At 40.9% G+C, this 14326-nt stretch overlaps 1 protein-coding gene across 1 annotated transcript in view; it reads right to left on the reverse strand.

Moving 5' to 3' along the window:
• Positions 1-12730, reverse strand: part of DMTF1 (cyclin D binding myb like transcription factor 1) — a 30897-nt gene extending 18167 nt beyond the window's left edge. The window contains exons 1-6 of the mRNA XM_074573342.1: positions 12520-12730; positions 6414-6530; positions 5781-5900; positions 4718-4812; positions 3845-3959; positions 711-787 (exon numbers count right to left, since the gene is read on the reverse strand). Of these exons, the coding sequence (XP_074429443.1) occupies positions 711-787; positions 3845-3959; positions 4718-4812; positions 5781-5900; positions 6414-6522 (516 nt within the window). The 5' untranslated portion in view covers positions 6523-6530; positions 12520-12730. The remainder of the gene's footprint in view (positions 1-710; positions 788-3844; positions 3960-4717; positions 4813-5780; positions 5901-6413; positions 6531-12519) is intronic.
• Between the last annotated feature and the right edge of the window lie 1596 nt (positions 12731-14326).

Genomic DNA, 14326 nt, shown 5'->3' on the forward strand with positions numbered 1-14326 from the left:
ATTCTACTACATGTGTGGGCAGGCACACTTTCTACCACTAATACTGGGGATTTTTATACCAGTGCAGACTAAATTCAAGGCTTTTTTTGATTCACAAATGAAGGCTGGTGAAGCTGTAATATCCAGGCTATGTATTCTCAGCTGTAAGTACTCAGCTCAAATACTCTCAGCTGTAAGCCTACCACCAATATGACTTCTGGGCAATTATCACTGTCAGCATGTTAACTGCATGCCTATTTTTACACTGAACTCTGACAACAGTATATTAAGCGGAATAAAGCTGATACAGGCATCCTGTTAGTGTAGTAAACAAATACAAATACATCATCAAAGAAGTCTGGAAGCTGCATTTGATGCTTTGTAAGGAAAATTATCTCTATTCCTAGGGCAATTTTTTCCTCTGTCTTCACCAAAGATTTCATGAGTGATGTATATTCAGGGAAAGAGATTAAGCCACTTGAGCTCTCTGACGTGAAACTTTAAAATGGGTTATATTAAGTACACAAATTATAAGCAATTTTACATTCCGTACTCTTAAATCCTGTGTATTGGTATAATTATCTTATGTATTTCAAGTGGGTAATCACCATTTCTACTACAAACTGATCAGAATCACTTATTGCACATTCTGGGAAGTACTAAAGAAAGCTGGTCTCTAGCAGGAGTTGCATCACCACACCAACTAGCAGGTAACATATTCTAACACATACCTTTAAATAACGCTCAATGTTACTCATCAATATGTCAATTTCTTCCTTCGACCACATCCCTTGCTTCCACTTGTGGCCTGAAAATAGAAACGACAAACTAATTACTGAAGTGAAAGTCAGCAAAACAACAACAAAAGTATCATAAACACATGACCCTCATTATTGCAATTAACAAATAAGAGAGTAGTAATTTTAGCTACTTAAACTCAGTGGAATGAATTTTAAACAGATGTTATTTCAGAACTGATAAACAATCCTTAGTAACTGTCAACTAATATTTAAATAATGTGAGTCAGACCCCTCTTCAAAAACATCAATTTTTTAAAAACAGAACATGGATTCCTCTATGCGCTGTCAAGTCACATTTTCAGGCTTTCTCTTCAGCCACAACTAGAAAATTTCCATCTTCAAACCGACAGCTGAAATTTCCATGCATTCAAATGATTCCATAAGCACGGACTTATAATGTGACTCAAAATATAACTTGAGGAATTGGCAACAACTGGGGGTTCTCTTATACGCCTTATCACTTCCCAACATGTGAGCAGTGATACCTACCGTGGGTGCTTTCCATAGACATAAATGCTGTACCTAGTCGATTTTGACAAGCTGCTCCCTCTCTCTCTCTTTTTTTGCATTGGAAATAATGCCCAGTGGTCACAGTCAAGATAAAGACTCGTGCTGAGTGTTTTATTTCTCAAATAAAAGTGGCAAACCAATAGAAACAAACATTATGATTTGTCTCTATGCCCTTAGTAACTACAATGCCAGCTAAGCTTTAAAAGCAAACCCAATCAACTTTATTCAGAGACAAAGTTTCAAACCTGAGGTTTATCAATAAAACGTTAAAATGCTCCTACCCTGAATTTATATATAGATTCATCTTTTTTCCGCTCATGCTCATACCATACTTAATATTAACAATGACTTATAATTAAGATTATGCTGGTGACCCAGTTTACATACTGGTGTGTGCTGGCTACCTGCCCATCTCTGCTCAGAAAAATCAGGGTACTTCCTTCTCAGCCTGCTAATTACCAGAGCTGAGAGGCAGAACACACCAAAGAGACTGTTTACTCAAATCCAATTATAATGAAAAGTACAGGCATTATTACTAATTCCGTTGGAACCGATGAGAGAAAACTCTTCCCTTGGTCCCGCTGGCTTCAATCTCTTCTTCCAAAGCTACAGAGACAGTACAATAACCTGCTACTGTAGCTGTGATTCACACCTCTATCCAAGCATCTGAGCTGACTTAAAAGGGACATCACTACTCTTTACATGGAGTAATCTTTAACAGCCAACTATTTGAGGAAAGGAAGTATATTTTGCACTTCACATATCTGCGTATTTGGTGCCAAGATTATTATAACCTGCACACAGGTCTTCAAAGAAAGCATTATCGGGTGGAGACTGCTATAAAATAATGAGCTCAGGCAACACATGTCAAACTCCGAGCTACGGTAAAAGGAGACACACAACTTTCACAGTTGATCTCTGTGACAGAGCATGGAGACCCCAAGAAAACTTCAGCTAGTGTGGATTCTCAAATATATTTCTAGATATATTTTATTGGAAACGTCTTCCCCAAATTATTTATGTCTTTATTAGTATCGCCATACTTAGTGCCCTCATTCATTCAGAACTGTAAATGCCACTTGTGATTTACGGTCACTTGATACTCCTGGGAGACAGTTACAAAAGGAACAAATCCAGTAAATTTCTACTATGTTTAACAAGACACACATTAAACATGAGGCCACCAAGTCACATGAAAACATTCATTTCTCTGCCAAATCACCAGTACATGATCTTCCAATCACAGCTGAGAACGTGCCGCTTCCAAAGCCCTTCACCACTGGCTACTGGGAAGATCATAAACTCCATGCTTTCTCTCACCCTAGAGCACAGCAACTGCTGCAACATGATTTCTCACTACTTCTACCCAGGTGCCTCAGTGCCGTGATGCAAAGGGATCTCTTTGCCATCTCATCTCTGCCCCCGTCCTTGGAGTGAACAACCAATAGCTTTGAAGCCCTATAAATCTAATAAAGAATGGCAGAGATAACGGGGAGAAATTATTTATTGGCTGTTAGAAGCAACTGTCAGCACACACTTGGGATCAGTGAGTGAAATGGTTGTTGACTGAGTTGGTCAGCTCCCTTTCTCTGAATTTTTCCGTATCCAACACCGAGGTACTACGTGTCTCACCCATATTTTTTCACTGACTCATCAGGACACGCAGCTCTCTGGAGTAGATCTCACTGGGTAAGAGGTGATTTGTTTCTGTGAGAGAAAACCATTACTTTTTTCCCTAAAGTTTTCTAATAAAAAAGGGAGTTGCTTTGGACTGACTGAAAAAGATATTTTTTTTCCCCTAAGAAGAGGTAAATTCAGTCTGAGAAAAACAGCAGAGAGACTGAGGAAATTGGAGAGACAACATGTCTTCATCTGACGCTAAGCTGCTTCTCTAGGTTTAGAAAGGCATTTCCCTGGGGGAATAAAAAGAAAGCTCTAAAGTACAGCAACTACTACGTGATTGCACAGATGCACTTTGAAAGGGAGAAATGCCAGTGGGGCAGCAATTTTAGGAGTAGCGGTGATTATTTCAGTAGATCCTCGTCTGCATAATCCCTCTTCTTCTGAAGCAACTCCATTCCAGAAACCGTTTAATACAAATCACACCACCGTAGCTAGACTAATAAGCCTTATTTGGAGGAAGATGTATTAACCTGAGGCACATATGAATTTTTTTCCTGTTGTACCCTCCTCTGACTCTAGCTTCCCACTTCCTAGCCAGGCAGACGCAGACACAACTGCCTGCACCATCTGTGCTGACACACAGAAGTCCTCTACCATGGCCACTAGAATCACTGTCACCACTGCAAGCATGGCACCTCTTCCTCTCCAACTGCATCTGCAGTTCCAACTTTCTTCTTGCATACAATGTGCAAGAGGAATGGTGAAGATTTAATGCATTACATCTCTCAACATTTTTAGAATCAGTTCTCTCAAACACCTTCACTAAAGAAGGCAGACCAGAGATTACTTTATGCAACCTGCAAAATGTTCTGAGACATTTGGAATAGCTTACCTTTCTAGAGCGTGGGAGAATTGCATTTGAAATATCCTACCTTTATTTGTTAGAGAATCCTTATCCTCTTTGGTTGTGAACCAGGCTTGACTGACAGCTGACACTTCTTCATTGCCCATTGGGGTGATTTCATCCAGCTGTTCATTCTGAAGAATCTTTAAAAGACCAATATGAAATCCAGTAAGATCTTCAGTTCTTTCTATCACCTTGTATTTAATATGGAGGCATAACATGATGGAAAACAAAACCAGTACACCCAGTTACCTTGCTGACTGCTGAGAAAGTGCCACTTTTTAGATATGGCATTAAAAGTACATTCACCTTTCTTAACACACGAGTAAGATTTAACATCTTAACATAGAGATGCTCTGAGAATTAATTAAATAATGTTCTTCATCCTGTTTCATGTACAGTGAATAGGAAGAGTCTCACTGGCTTTGGTGGAAAGAGCACTATGTCCAGTATCTCCAATCTAGAACTTTTAAACATGGCACACCCACAATGAGAACTGTATCTAACTGTTTGGACTGGTGACAAGACAAAACATATTTAGGCCTGTTATAAAGCTTAATTTATAATCAAAGAATGACAGAAATAACAGATAAACTTGTCTTCTAAGCAGATGACCACAGAGCAAGTAACTATCAGTGGAGGGTTACATCTATCACTGTTTACCGTGTTGCTCTTTGGGCAGGAAGTTAAACTACTAATAACCTTTTTCATATATAAAATGATTCAATTGCACTTTTATAGAAGAACATTTTACAAACAAGATCCGTGCTCGAATACATTAGTTTCATCCTAAAAATAATCTTATGACTTTAATAAGCCCTTTTTGATACTTATTTTCCTTTTCTTATCAATTCGAAGAAAAATGTACATCAAATAGGTCAGTTTTGAAATTTTACTGTACCTGAATCTGAGTAACAGTTCCTTCGTTAATCTCATCTTCAGCTACCTCAGTGGTAGCAGTCATGGTCACCTCAAAGCTCTGATCATTTTCTGAAACTTCAGAATGGATAAGTTAGTTGTATGCCTTACTCCTGTAACATTTTTTTATGCATGCTACATGCATATTATTATAAATTGCTACCTTTGCATTGAAAATTTTAAAGAGGCCTTAATCGGTGTTTATTTGTTGACACAGTAAAATCATCAAGATGATTATCAACTGTTCCTCTTCGTAAAATTTAAATATGGATTTTTAAACTTTCAGTTTTGTACTTGACTATAACTGAGAATGAATGTGAAACATATAAATAAAATGTGTTTTATTTGGTGGAAACATTTGGTACTGTATTAATGCTTCCTTTCCAGCCCTATCTTCAGCGTTTTCCAATTACTAAAGGACAACACTAAAATCTTTCAGCCGCATTCTTTTTTACCCAGTTTTCCTTCAGCATGGTAATGCCTTTACTTCTAAGGAGTTTCTACTAAGTTCCACCAAATAAACATCCACCCTAGGTATTGTAAATCAGTATTTTAACTTGCTAGATCTGGTTTTGCCTCCCTTTGGGAGATTATATTGAACTCTCTAATATTCAACCAACTTCCTTAAGACCAATTCAGTACTCAGACTACCTTTTGTACAACAATCTCTACCTTAAAACGACCACACATTTCCATATTACAAAACATGGAAATATTAACTATAGTGTTTGATCATTAAAAAAACCCTAGTCACTCTTTGCAGGAGGACAGTATGTAATTTGTTGTTCATTCACTTATCCTTCAACTTATTCAGTGCACCTGTGCCTGCACTCCTCTATCTCTAAGGCAGGTTCATTTTGCCAGTACTGTACAGATAACAATTGCTGTAAAACCATCCAAGGCTCTGAGAGGTAAAGATGATACCTAAGTATATTAATAAAATTTGAAAATAAAACATGCGAAATATACTAATGTGATCCAAAAAGTCCACTTTTAACCTTTACCAACAGAAACATTTGCTACAAGAGAACATAAACTTAACTTACTTGGAACTGCAACAACAGAAATGCAAGGAGTGGAATCATCAAGGCTTTGATCATCCTCCGATAAGCAAAGCCTCTTGTGTGGAGGTTCAGTGCTGTCTTCAGAGTCTACTTCATCAGTTTCTAACAACAAAAAACGTATGCAGGTTACCTTCTGTTAATAAAGTGGAGCCTCGGACTAAGTTCTGTTAACAAAAGAGGACTGACAGAAAAGGTAGAAGCAGATGCGATAGGTTGGTTCGGTGTTTTACTACTGCCCAGGAACTCGGTCTGAGTTATGGGCAGTAACAGTTCACATGCTTTATTCAACATACATTTTCTGTGAGATTTTCTTTGTAAATTCCATCCACAGTCCACTACACACAAACCAACCCCTTAGGTCTACAGAAATTTGGGTACATGCTTGGTTCTTAGAATCCATTTCCACTGAAATGAATCAGAACAGTTGGGCATGTACATACAGACTTTTGTGATTTACACTGAATTTGACACTTTATCCTTCTTTAAACTGAAACAGAACAAACTGCAGCGCAGTAAGCTGAATCCAAGCAGCTCACAGAATTTTGAGGGCAAGGAAGTATGATGGTTGGATCAATGAAAAAAGAAGAAAAAATACTATGCAATACAATTCTATACCATTTTGAGGGCAATGAAGTATAAGGTTCCCTTCAGTGTCCTGAGTCAAAGTCACAGAGTTCACGGTTTCTACTGTCACTGTGTCAGACTCTTCTTCAACTGTGCTCATACTCAAACCTGAAACAGCAACACACAGATTACTTTTCTTGACACAGACTGCCTCTTCGACCATAATGCTGCTTCCTTTATCTCAAACAACCAGCATAAATTGCCACAGAGAATGAGGAACGTCTGTCCTTTCACATGAACAATTCCATGGTTTAAGACATTCATCTGCCTTCCCTTTTCCTGCACAATTACACATTGCAGAGGGTAACATCACACAGTTTCATTTTCCAGTTAAAAATAGTACCTAAACTCCCTATTCAGGAGCATTTGCAATCTACTACTAAATTTTTCTTTTAAACACCAACCTAGGCTATTACTTTCCCACATCTGCTATTTTTTGTCTCACTAGTATTTGTTACACTGCTCATTTAATAATTTTACTATTCTATAACCTAACTCTAGTCAGGACTAAGAAATATTTTTATAGTGTCGTACTACTCATAGCTGCACTATTTACACATTGCTAAGTTGCAAAGTTTTATTCTCCTTCCACGCATAGAACTAACTCGTGAGGCTTGTATTTTTCCTTTACCATTGAAACAGGAGCAACAGAAAAACCGGCTGCAAGCAATCACTAGTATAAAAAAATTACTCAAAAAAAAAAAGTTATCCAGGATAAGCAGTATACACTGAAGTCAGTGAACTACAGCAATACAAAGTGCTTTGATAATCTCATTTCCACTAAAAAAGTGCTACGAAGAAACCCAAAGCTTATGAAAATTTCAATGTAAACTAGCACTATTACTAATTTTCAAATAAAACAAAACCCCACAAAAGAGTTCTAATCCTTCAAATACAACGAAACATACCCTTTTCTGCTGCAGAAGCTCAATGAAATTACATCTGAAATATTCAGAAGCTCTGCAATGATTTCATGAGATTTGAACACCTGGGTTGGTGACTGCCTTTGGCAGAGATTTATAAAAAGAAAATATCATCTACTTCTCCTTGAAGTGCTCAGTTCTTATGGCGTTTTCTCATGTATCAACAACAGAAAAAAAAATCACTAACTACAGCTTAAAAAAAAAATAATCACAATTACATTACAAAGCTTTCATGTACCAGGCAGGGATACCCATGTACCCATACGTAAGTGGAATTCACAACCTGGATTTTAAATCCTCGGCACAATGTTAACAATATTGGTTCATCAAGAAATGATTTAAATTTTAATCAAACATGTTCTTTGGTATTGAAGATTCCCAGGAGCAGTGTTTTCTTGGAAGGATAAAACTGCTACTAGTCTTTCAATAAAATTACTTATTACCTTTCAAGTTTGATGAAGATTTGGCACATCTATAAGCACATGTAGTGACTGATTCCTGGAATGAAGTGATATTACCCTTCTGAACATGTCAAATATTTCAGATACCGTTGACATTTTAAATCAGAGGGTTCTCAAATTTACTTTCATATCTACCATCAGCAACAGCTCCTTGCTACATGCAAGTGTAGGAGGCAGTAGCTTCCTTGGGATTAATCTGCTTCTGAGTTCTACAGCCTCTGCCCTATGCTGTACTAGAAGTGATGTTTGCTGCACGGCTACAGTACTGATTTTTAAGAACAAAAAGAGGCATCCTTAACTCTAAAACATGAAGAAAGAAATACAAAATGTTATAACTAAGTTAGGAGACTGTAACTTCTTCAACTCCGTTTTGAGTTATTCATTTAACTTCTTGGGAAGGAACAAACTGGATAATTCTGGAGGGCCAAAAGAAATATGTAAGATTCTCTTTTCCATGTTCATATGCACAGTAAATGCAGGCTTTCCAGAAAAAAACCAACAATGTCCTGTGTCAGATACTTGAGATTTAGCATATCTCAAGTTTTCTGAGTAAAGGTAATAATCATAACCAAGCCTCAATAAAAACTTAGGAAGAGCCAAATCCTTGATCTGACTGGAAAAAATTGCATGAACTTTAATGGCTTCGGACCTCAACTGAAAACTAACTGCAAAAAAACATGAGGAGTCAAGTCAAAGTCAAATACATGTTTTGGACAGTATTTTTTATTCATTAGACTATACAAATAAAAGAAAACTGAAGGAAACAAACTAACTTACTCTTTCAAGATATATTTACACCAGGACAGGAGCGCTAACCCATGAAGACATGAATTAGTGACAGAAAGGTGAGAAAAAAAATCTTGAGTAAATGCGGTGGTTCTTCTGTGTGAATAGGAAATAATCTTCAGATCTTATAAAAATCACTGCTTCACGCTGCAATAATGACGGAACTACCACATAGGCTGAAGATAGACCAAATACGACATGTGATGGGACCTCTTGGAGTTTACAGGGAGCTCCTTGGAGAAAGCACAGTGCTGCTGCAGGAGACAACGCCCTCTGATGCAGCTTTCTTTGATACTGGCTGCAGGCACACTGTACTCGCCCGATGTCCTTGATTTATCACGGGATGACAGCTGAAGCCATGCTAAACAACGCCATACCACCACAGGGGTCTTTTAGGATGTGCCATGCAAATTCTGTTTAATACAGACACCTGCAAATTCCCTACACATCCACTCTTGGAAAAATTAAATACAAAGTTAATGACAGCGAAGGTTTCTTAATTAGTGAGAATTATGACATGTACAGTCTCGTCACCTCCAAATTATCACCTTCTCTTCATAACTTACACTAAGTATGCTTTTGAAAATGCATTGCTTTCTATTTAAAACTAAAAGCTTGCTTTAATTTTAAATGCATGACCCAAGACTTTTTTTTAATCCTTGATTCAAACACATTCTTTACAGAAATACCTATCTACCACTAATATTTTACGTTCTGAAGGAGGGTGTTAACTTGTGGGGGAAGGGAACGCTGTGGGATGCACATACACTAACAGCACAGATGCGTATTACGAAATGCAGTGAAGATAGCATAATCTTAAATTTCTAAGATAGCAGCTTATAAATCACTGTAAATTTAATAAGCACTTTTTGACTTGTTAGATTTTTGGGTGCATTTACCAAATGCAACATTTTTAAGAATTGCATTACAGTTTTAAACAGGTTTCAACATGCAATCAAACAGATAGTTCTTGTAGGCATAGTATTTTCCTATTTAATACAGAAATTCAATATAAATTTTCCACTAAAGCTACATAATAGAGCAGTTCTTATTTATTTGGGAAACATGCAGCAGATTTAGGTAGGAAAAAACCCACAAAGCTGATTTTATACTGAGTTACAAAAAAAATTTAACATTTTTATGCCACATCCCTGTAATTCTAAATCATCTTCATCAGGCAGATGGGGGTCAATTATTCTGTGGGCTGTAAAAATTAAGCAGTTCTATAAAACAGTATTCCCACCCTTGCAGACAGAATTCTGTCATTAAGCCTCCTTATTAATGGAATGTTATGTCTACTATTCTGTAGACTGGTGTAAATCTTTTAAATTTTCTACATGAAATTGTATTAAAGGCTGTGTTCTCTGCACTGGGCAAAAAGTAATGTATATTTCACTAAATCCTGTGAGAAGCAAAAATTGAAGTTTATTAAGGGAGGCTTCTGGCTATTGAGGCATTTAACTGGAACAATCACATGGGATGCACTGGGATTTCAAGGGTTCAAGAGTAACACAAAGGAAACAAAGTCATGACAGGAACCCATATACCTCATATTTAAGGAAGCCTGAATGCTTAGGGTATTCCATACCATGGCTCTTATGTAGTCAGTTCTTACAATACATAATAAGGAGTTTTTACTCTTCAACTAGTGCCAATTCTCTTATGCTATTATTCAACAAGAAACCTTTTTCCCATACCAGATGGGTTCCACCCAAATCTAAAAAATCCACCACAAAGAAATTGTCTTTAACATCTGCAGCAATGGACATAAGAGAGGAGCGAACCGGACAGGTAACAAACACAAGGACCCAAAGACCTGAGTTCGAGACACACAAAGGTTTATTAAAGCGTATCAGCACAAGATTACAGTCCTTTAGGAACAGCTACATTCTACTCATCAGTGGTATTTAGAGAAATGGGCCATCACAGAAACCGAATGGGAGACACAATGGGACAAACTGTTCTCATTTGCATTGATCCAAATTTGGCAGAACTCCATGAGTTCTAGCCTATCCATTGATATTTTAATAAAAAGCACCGAACATGCTTTAAATGTCACACAACGAGGTGGCGGTCGAGGAGATAAGTCCTAGCGCCTCCAAAAGAAAAAAAAAAAAACAACACAGAAAGTTCTAAGTTTTCTTTTTCAGTAACAGAAAATGTCTCTCAGGCACAAAGTTATGACCATCAATAAAAATCTTTGTAAGTATGGTATGTGCTAAAATAAATATTCTTTTTATATCAATCAAGTTTAATTTAAGCACTGCAGTAACTTCTTCACCTTACAAACAACAGGCAGAATTTTTGCATGCAATACAATTTGAAAAGTTGATTGTTATCCTAACTGTACAAGGCGTAAGATCGATAAGCAAAGCCACACCTCTGTTGCTTTCTGACAGACAAGCACAGAATTAACGCTCATAAATAAGGGACTATTAGAATATGTAAAATACAGTAGGGACACATGGAGGTTTTTATTCCTTATATACCCATCTTTTATAATTTTGAGTGGTTAAGACAAAAATCAGTATATTTAGGCATTCTATTTAAGAAGTTTTAATTAATGTTTAATCTTTTCGGTAAGTCAGAAAACATCACCTAGAAAGTTTCAGTAAGCGTCCAGAAAACAAGCATGAAGTTGTTGCCTTTATTATATTCACGTGGATTGACGGAAATGAGGATCTGAATGAGATGTGTTCATCTCATCGCAAAGCCTACATACATCTCCTGGTTTTTCAAAGGATTTTAACTATGCTGCCAAGAAGCCAATTTACATCTATGGTCCAAGCAGCGCTGGCAAACAAAAAGCATTTTCTAGATTACTTCAATACATAACTCACAGTGGCCAGGTGGGGCTAAGCAATGGTAACTTTTTGTGAATAAATACACAGGAATACTATCTGTCACCTAAACAGGCAGGTAGGAGAAGCGTAATAAGCTTCACCGTGCCCAAGTGCACAACCAAGAATAAAAAGACCTCAAAAAGAATTTAAAAAAAAACGAAGAAAAAAAGGCTTGTCCGACCAGAATCCTTTATTTTAGCAAAACAGAGGGCATAAGTCTAGTGCAGAAAAGCCTGGTACCGCTTTTAGATGAAACGCCTGATCTTGGCGGAGTTACACATTTCAGACTCCACTTAAAAATAAAGCCCCAAGCAACCTCAAATCACAAGTCTCGCTGGAGGGGGGGGGAAAAAAAAAAAGATTAGGAAACCAAACAGATAAAAGCCACAAGCTCAGGACACCCCAAACGCAGACCCAGCAAGGGGAAATCGGGAGATTTAAGCGCATGGTGGCTTTTTATTACAGATGGCTTTTTATTACAGACATCAAGGTAAGGGGAAGGGAATTTAAAACAGAAACATCAAACAAAAGAACCCCCGCACGCCACCCTCCCCCTTCTCCTGCCCTCACGAGGGAGCCGAGGTTTGGTAATTTCCAAGTTTTCCCCCGTTTTGCCGCGCCTCTTCCCGAATTTCTTCCTGCGCAGCGGTCCTGGCGCCCGGCGGCACCCCGGGAAGGCGGGGACACAACGGCCCGGGGGAGAGAGCCGGCGGCAGGCAGCGGCCTTGCCAGCCGCCTTGCCAGCCCTGCCCCGGCCCCCGGCACTGCCCCCGGGGCGGCGGCTCCGCGCCTCAGGGCCCGCCTCAGCCCCCCGCTGCCCCCCGGCCACCAGCGCCGCCATTTGGTCCCGGGCGGCCGCCGCCATTTTCCCGTGCTCTCGGCGGGCGGCGGCGCTGACCGAAACCGCTGCCAGCTCCGTTGCCAGCCCAACCCGGCCCTGCCCAGCCCTGTCCGGCCGCGGCTGAGGCGCGGGGCCGGACATGGCCGCCTCCCCCTCACAATCCCCCTTTCGGCCCCACCGCGCTCCGCCGCCGCTGCCCGGCCGCTGCCGGCCCTGTCAGCCCGCAGGCCCCCGCGCACTTACTTCCTGTTTTGGGTCCGGGCACTTGAGAAACCAGGATGGAGACTCCCAAGTACCAGGATGGAGGCGCCGAGCGGCAGCGAGCGGCGAGGGGGGGGGAGAGGAGGCGGAGGCGGAGGCGGCGGCGGGACGCGGCGCAGGCAGCCCGCCGGAAGGGCCCGCCGCCCGCCCGGGGCCGTCGCTTCCGCCCCGCCGGCCGCGCCACAAAGCGCACGGCGCCGGGGCTGCCGCGGCGGCGGCGCCACAAAGCGCACGGAGCCTCCGCCGCTGGTGGGGGCGGGAAGGGCCCCCCTCAGTGTCCGGCCCTGAGAAAAAGCGTCTCGTTGCAGCCGCGCTTCTTTCATGGGTCGGTCGTCGTTGTCCTCCTGCCTGATGACCTGAAAAAAAAATTATTAAAAAAAATGGTATGCTATCAAAAACGAGCCGTAAAAACGAGAATAAACAAACTCCTGGCTGTGTGTGGCTTGTGGTGCTCGTTGCCTCATGGTGTGGGTGCCAGCTGGCACCCTGAGCCTTGGGGAAAAGAAGCGACCTGCTGAGCCCCCTCACAGACAAACCGGGTAGATCAGGGCAAGAGGGTGAGCAGAATCCCCTGCCTGCAGTTTTATGTGTAAAAACCTTATTGCACGTTGAGAATCATAGAATGGTTTGGGTTGCAAGGGACCTTAAAGACCATCTAGTCCAAGCCCTGCCATGGGTATGGTCTTCTGTTAGACCAGGTTGCCCAAAGCCCCATCCTGCCTGGCCTTGAACACCTCCAGGGATGGGGCAGCCACAGCTTCTCTGGGCAACCTGGGCCAGTGCCTCACCACCCTGACAGTAAAGAATTTCTTCCTCATATCTAATCTAAATCTCCCCTATTTAAGTTTAAAACTGTTACCCCTCATCCTATCACTCCACTCGCTGATAAAGAGTCCTTCCCCATCTCTCCTGTAGCCCCTTTAGGTACTGGAAGGGGCTATAAGGTCTCCCCAGAGCCTTCTCTTCTCCAGGCTGAACAAGCCCAACTCTCTCAGCCTGTCCTCATAGGGGATTCTACCACAAAGCCCCTTTTTGGCTACTTCCCTTATGTGGTGGACCTCCAGCCACGTCCTCCCCCAAACCTTGGGAGCTTTAAAATGTGCCTATGCCCTCTCTAAACAGCTTTTCTGCAAACCTTCTTCACAGGCTGTAGGCATCCCAAAGCCTCAGGAGAGGCTTGAAGAATCTGTTCGCCAGGCAGGATTCAGTTATCTTAAACATCTGGTGCCTTTTAATACCTTAAAATGCCAAGTGTCGAAAGATGCCTGCAGGGGACTGGTCAGCATGACCAGGGGAGACCTGTGTCCTTCTGAAACAGCAACTGGAGGGAGGCAAGGCAGGACAGATGCCTTATCTGGTCTAGGATATCTTAAATGGGGCTAAATGGCTACAGTGAGGCAACTGCATCTTAGCCATAAGGTTTCAGGTCACTCTTGTTGCCCTGAGCATGCTACACCTTGGAATACTGGGGCGATCAGGGTCCTCCCTGCATTGCTCTTCCCAGGGTGTTTCTGTGGAAGGGACCATACCGAAGCTTGGTTTCCCTGTCTCTTATTGTAGCTTAAAACATAGTAATGAGGAAAAAAACAGCATTTGCGCCTGTAAAACAAATGCTTGTAGCTGGGACATGGAAACAGAGAGGCTAAGACTCAGAACTGTATTGGGGAGACAAGGCAGGGTAGGGAGGAGACATTGCACACAAAATTATGGTGTTGAAAGAATGGAGATGAAATGCATGGCTGGGACCATGGAGAAGGTAGCTGGGATGATGAGCTGAAAGCAGGATCTA

The sequence above is a fragment of the Larus michahellis genome, chromosome 1, assembly GCF_964199755.1.
Source record: "Larus michahellis chromosome 1, bLarMic1.1, whole genome shotgun sequence".
Taxonomy (NCBI): Eukaryota; Metazoa; Chordata; class Aves; order Charadriiformes; family Laridae; genus Larus; species Larus michahellis.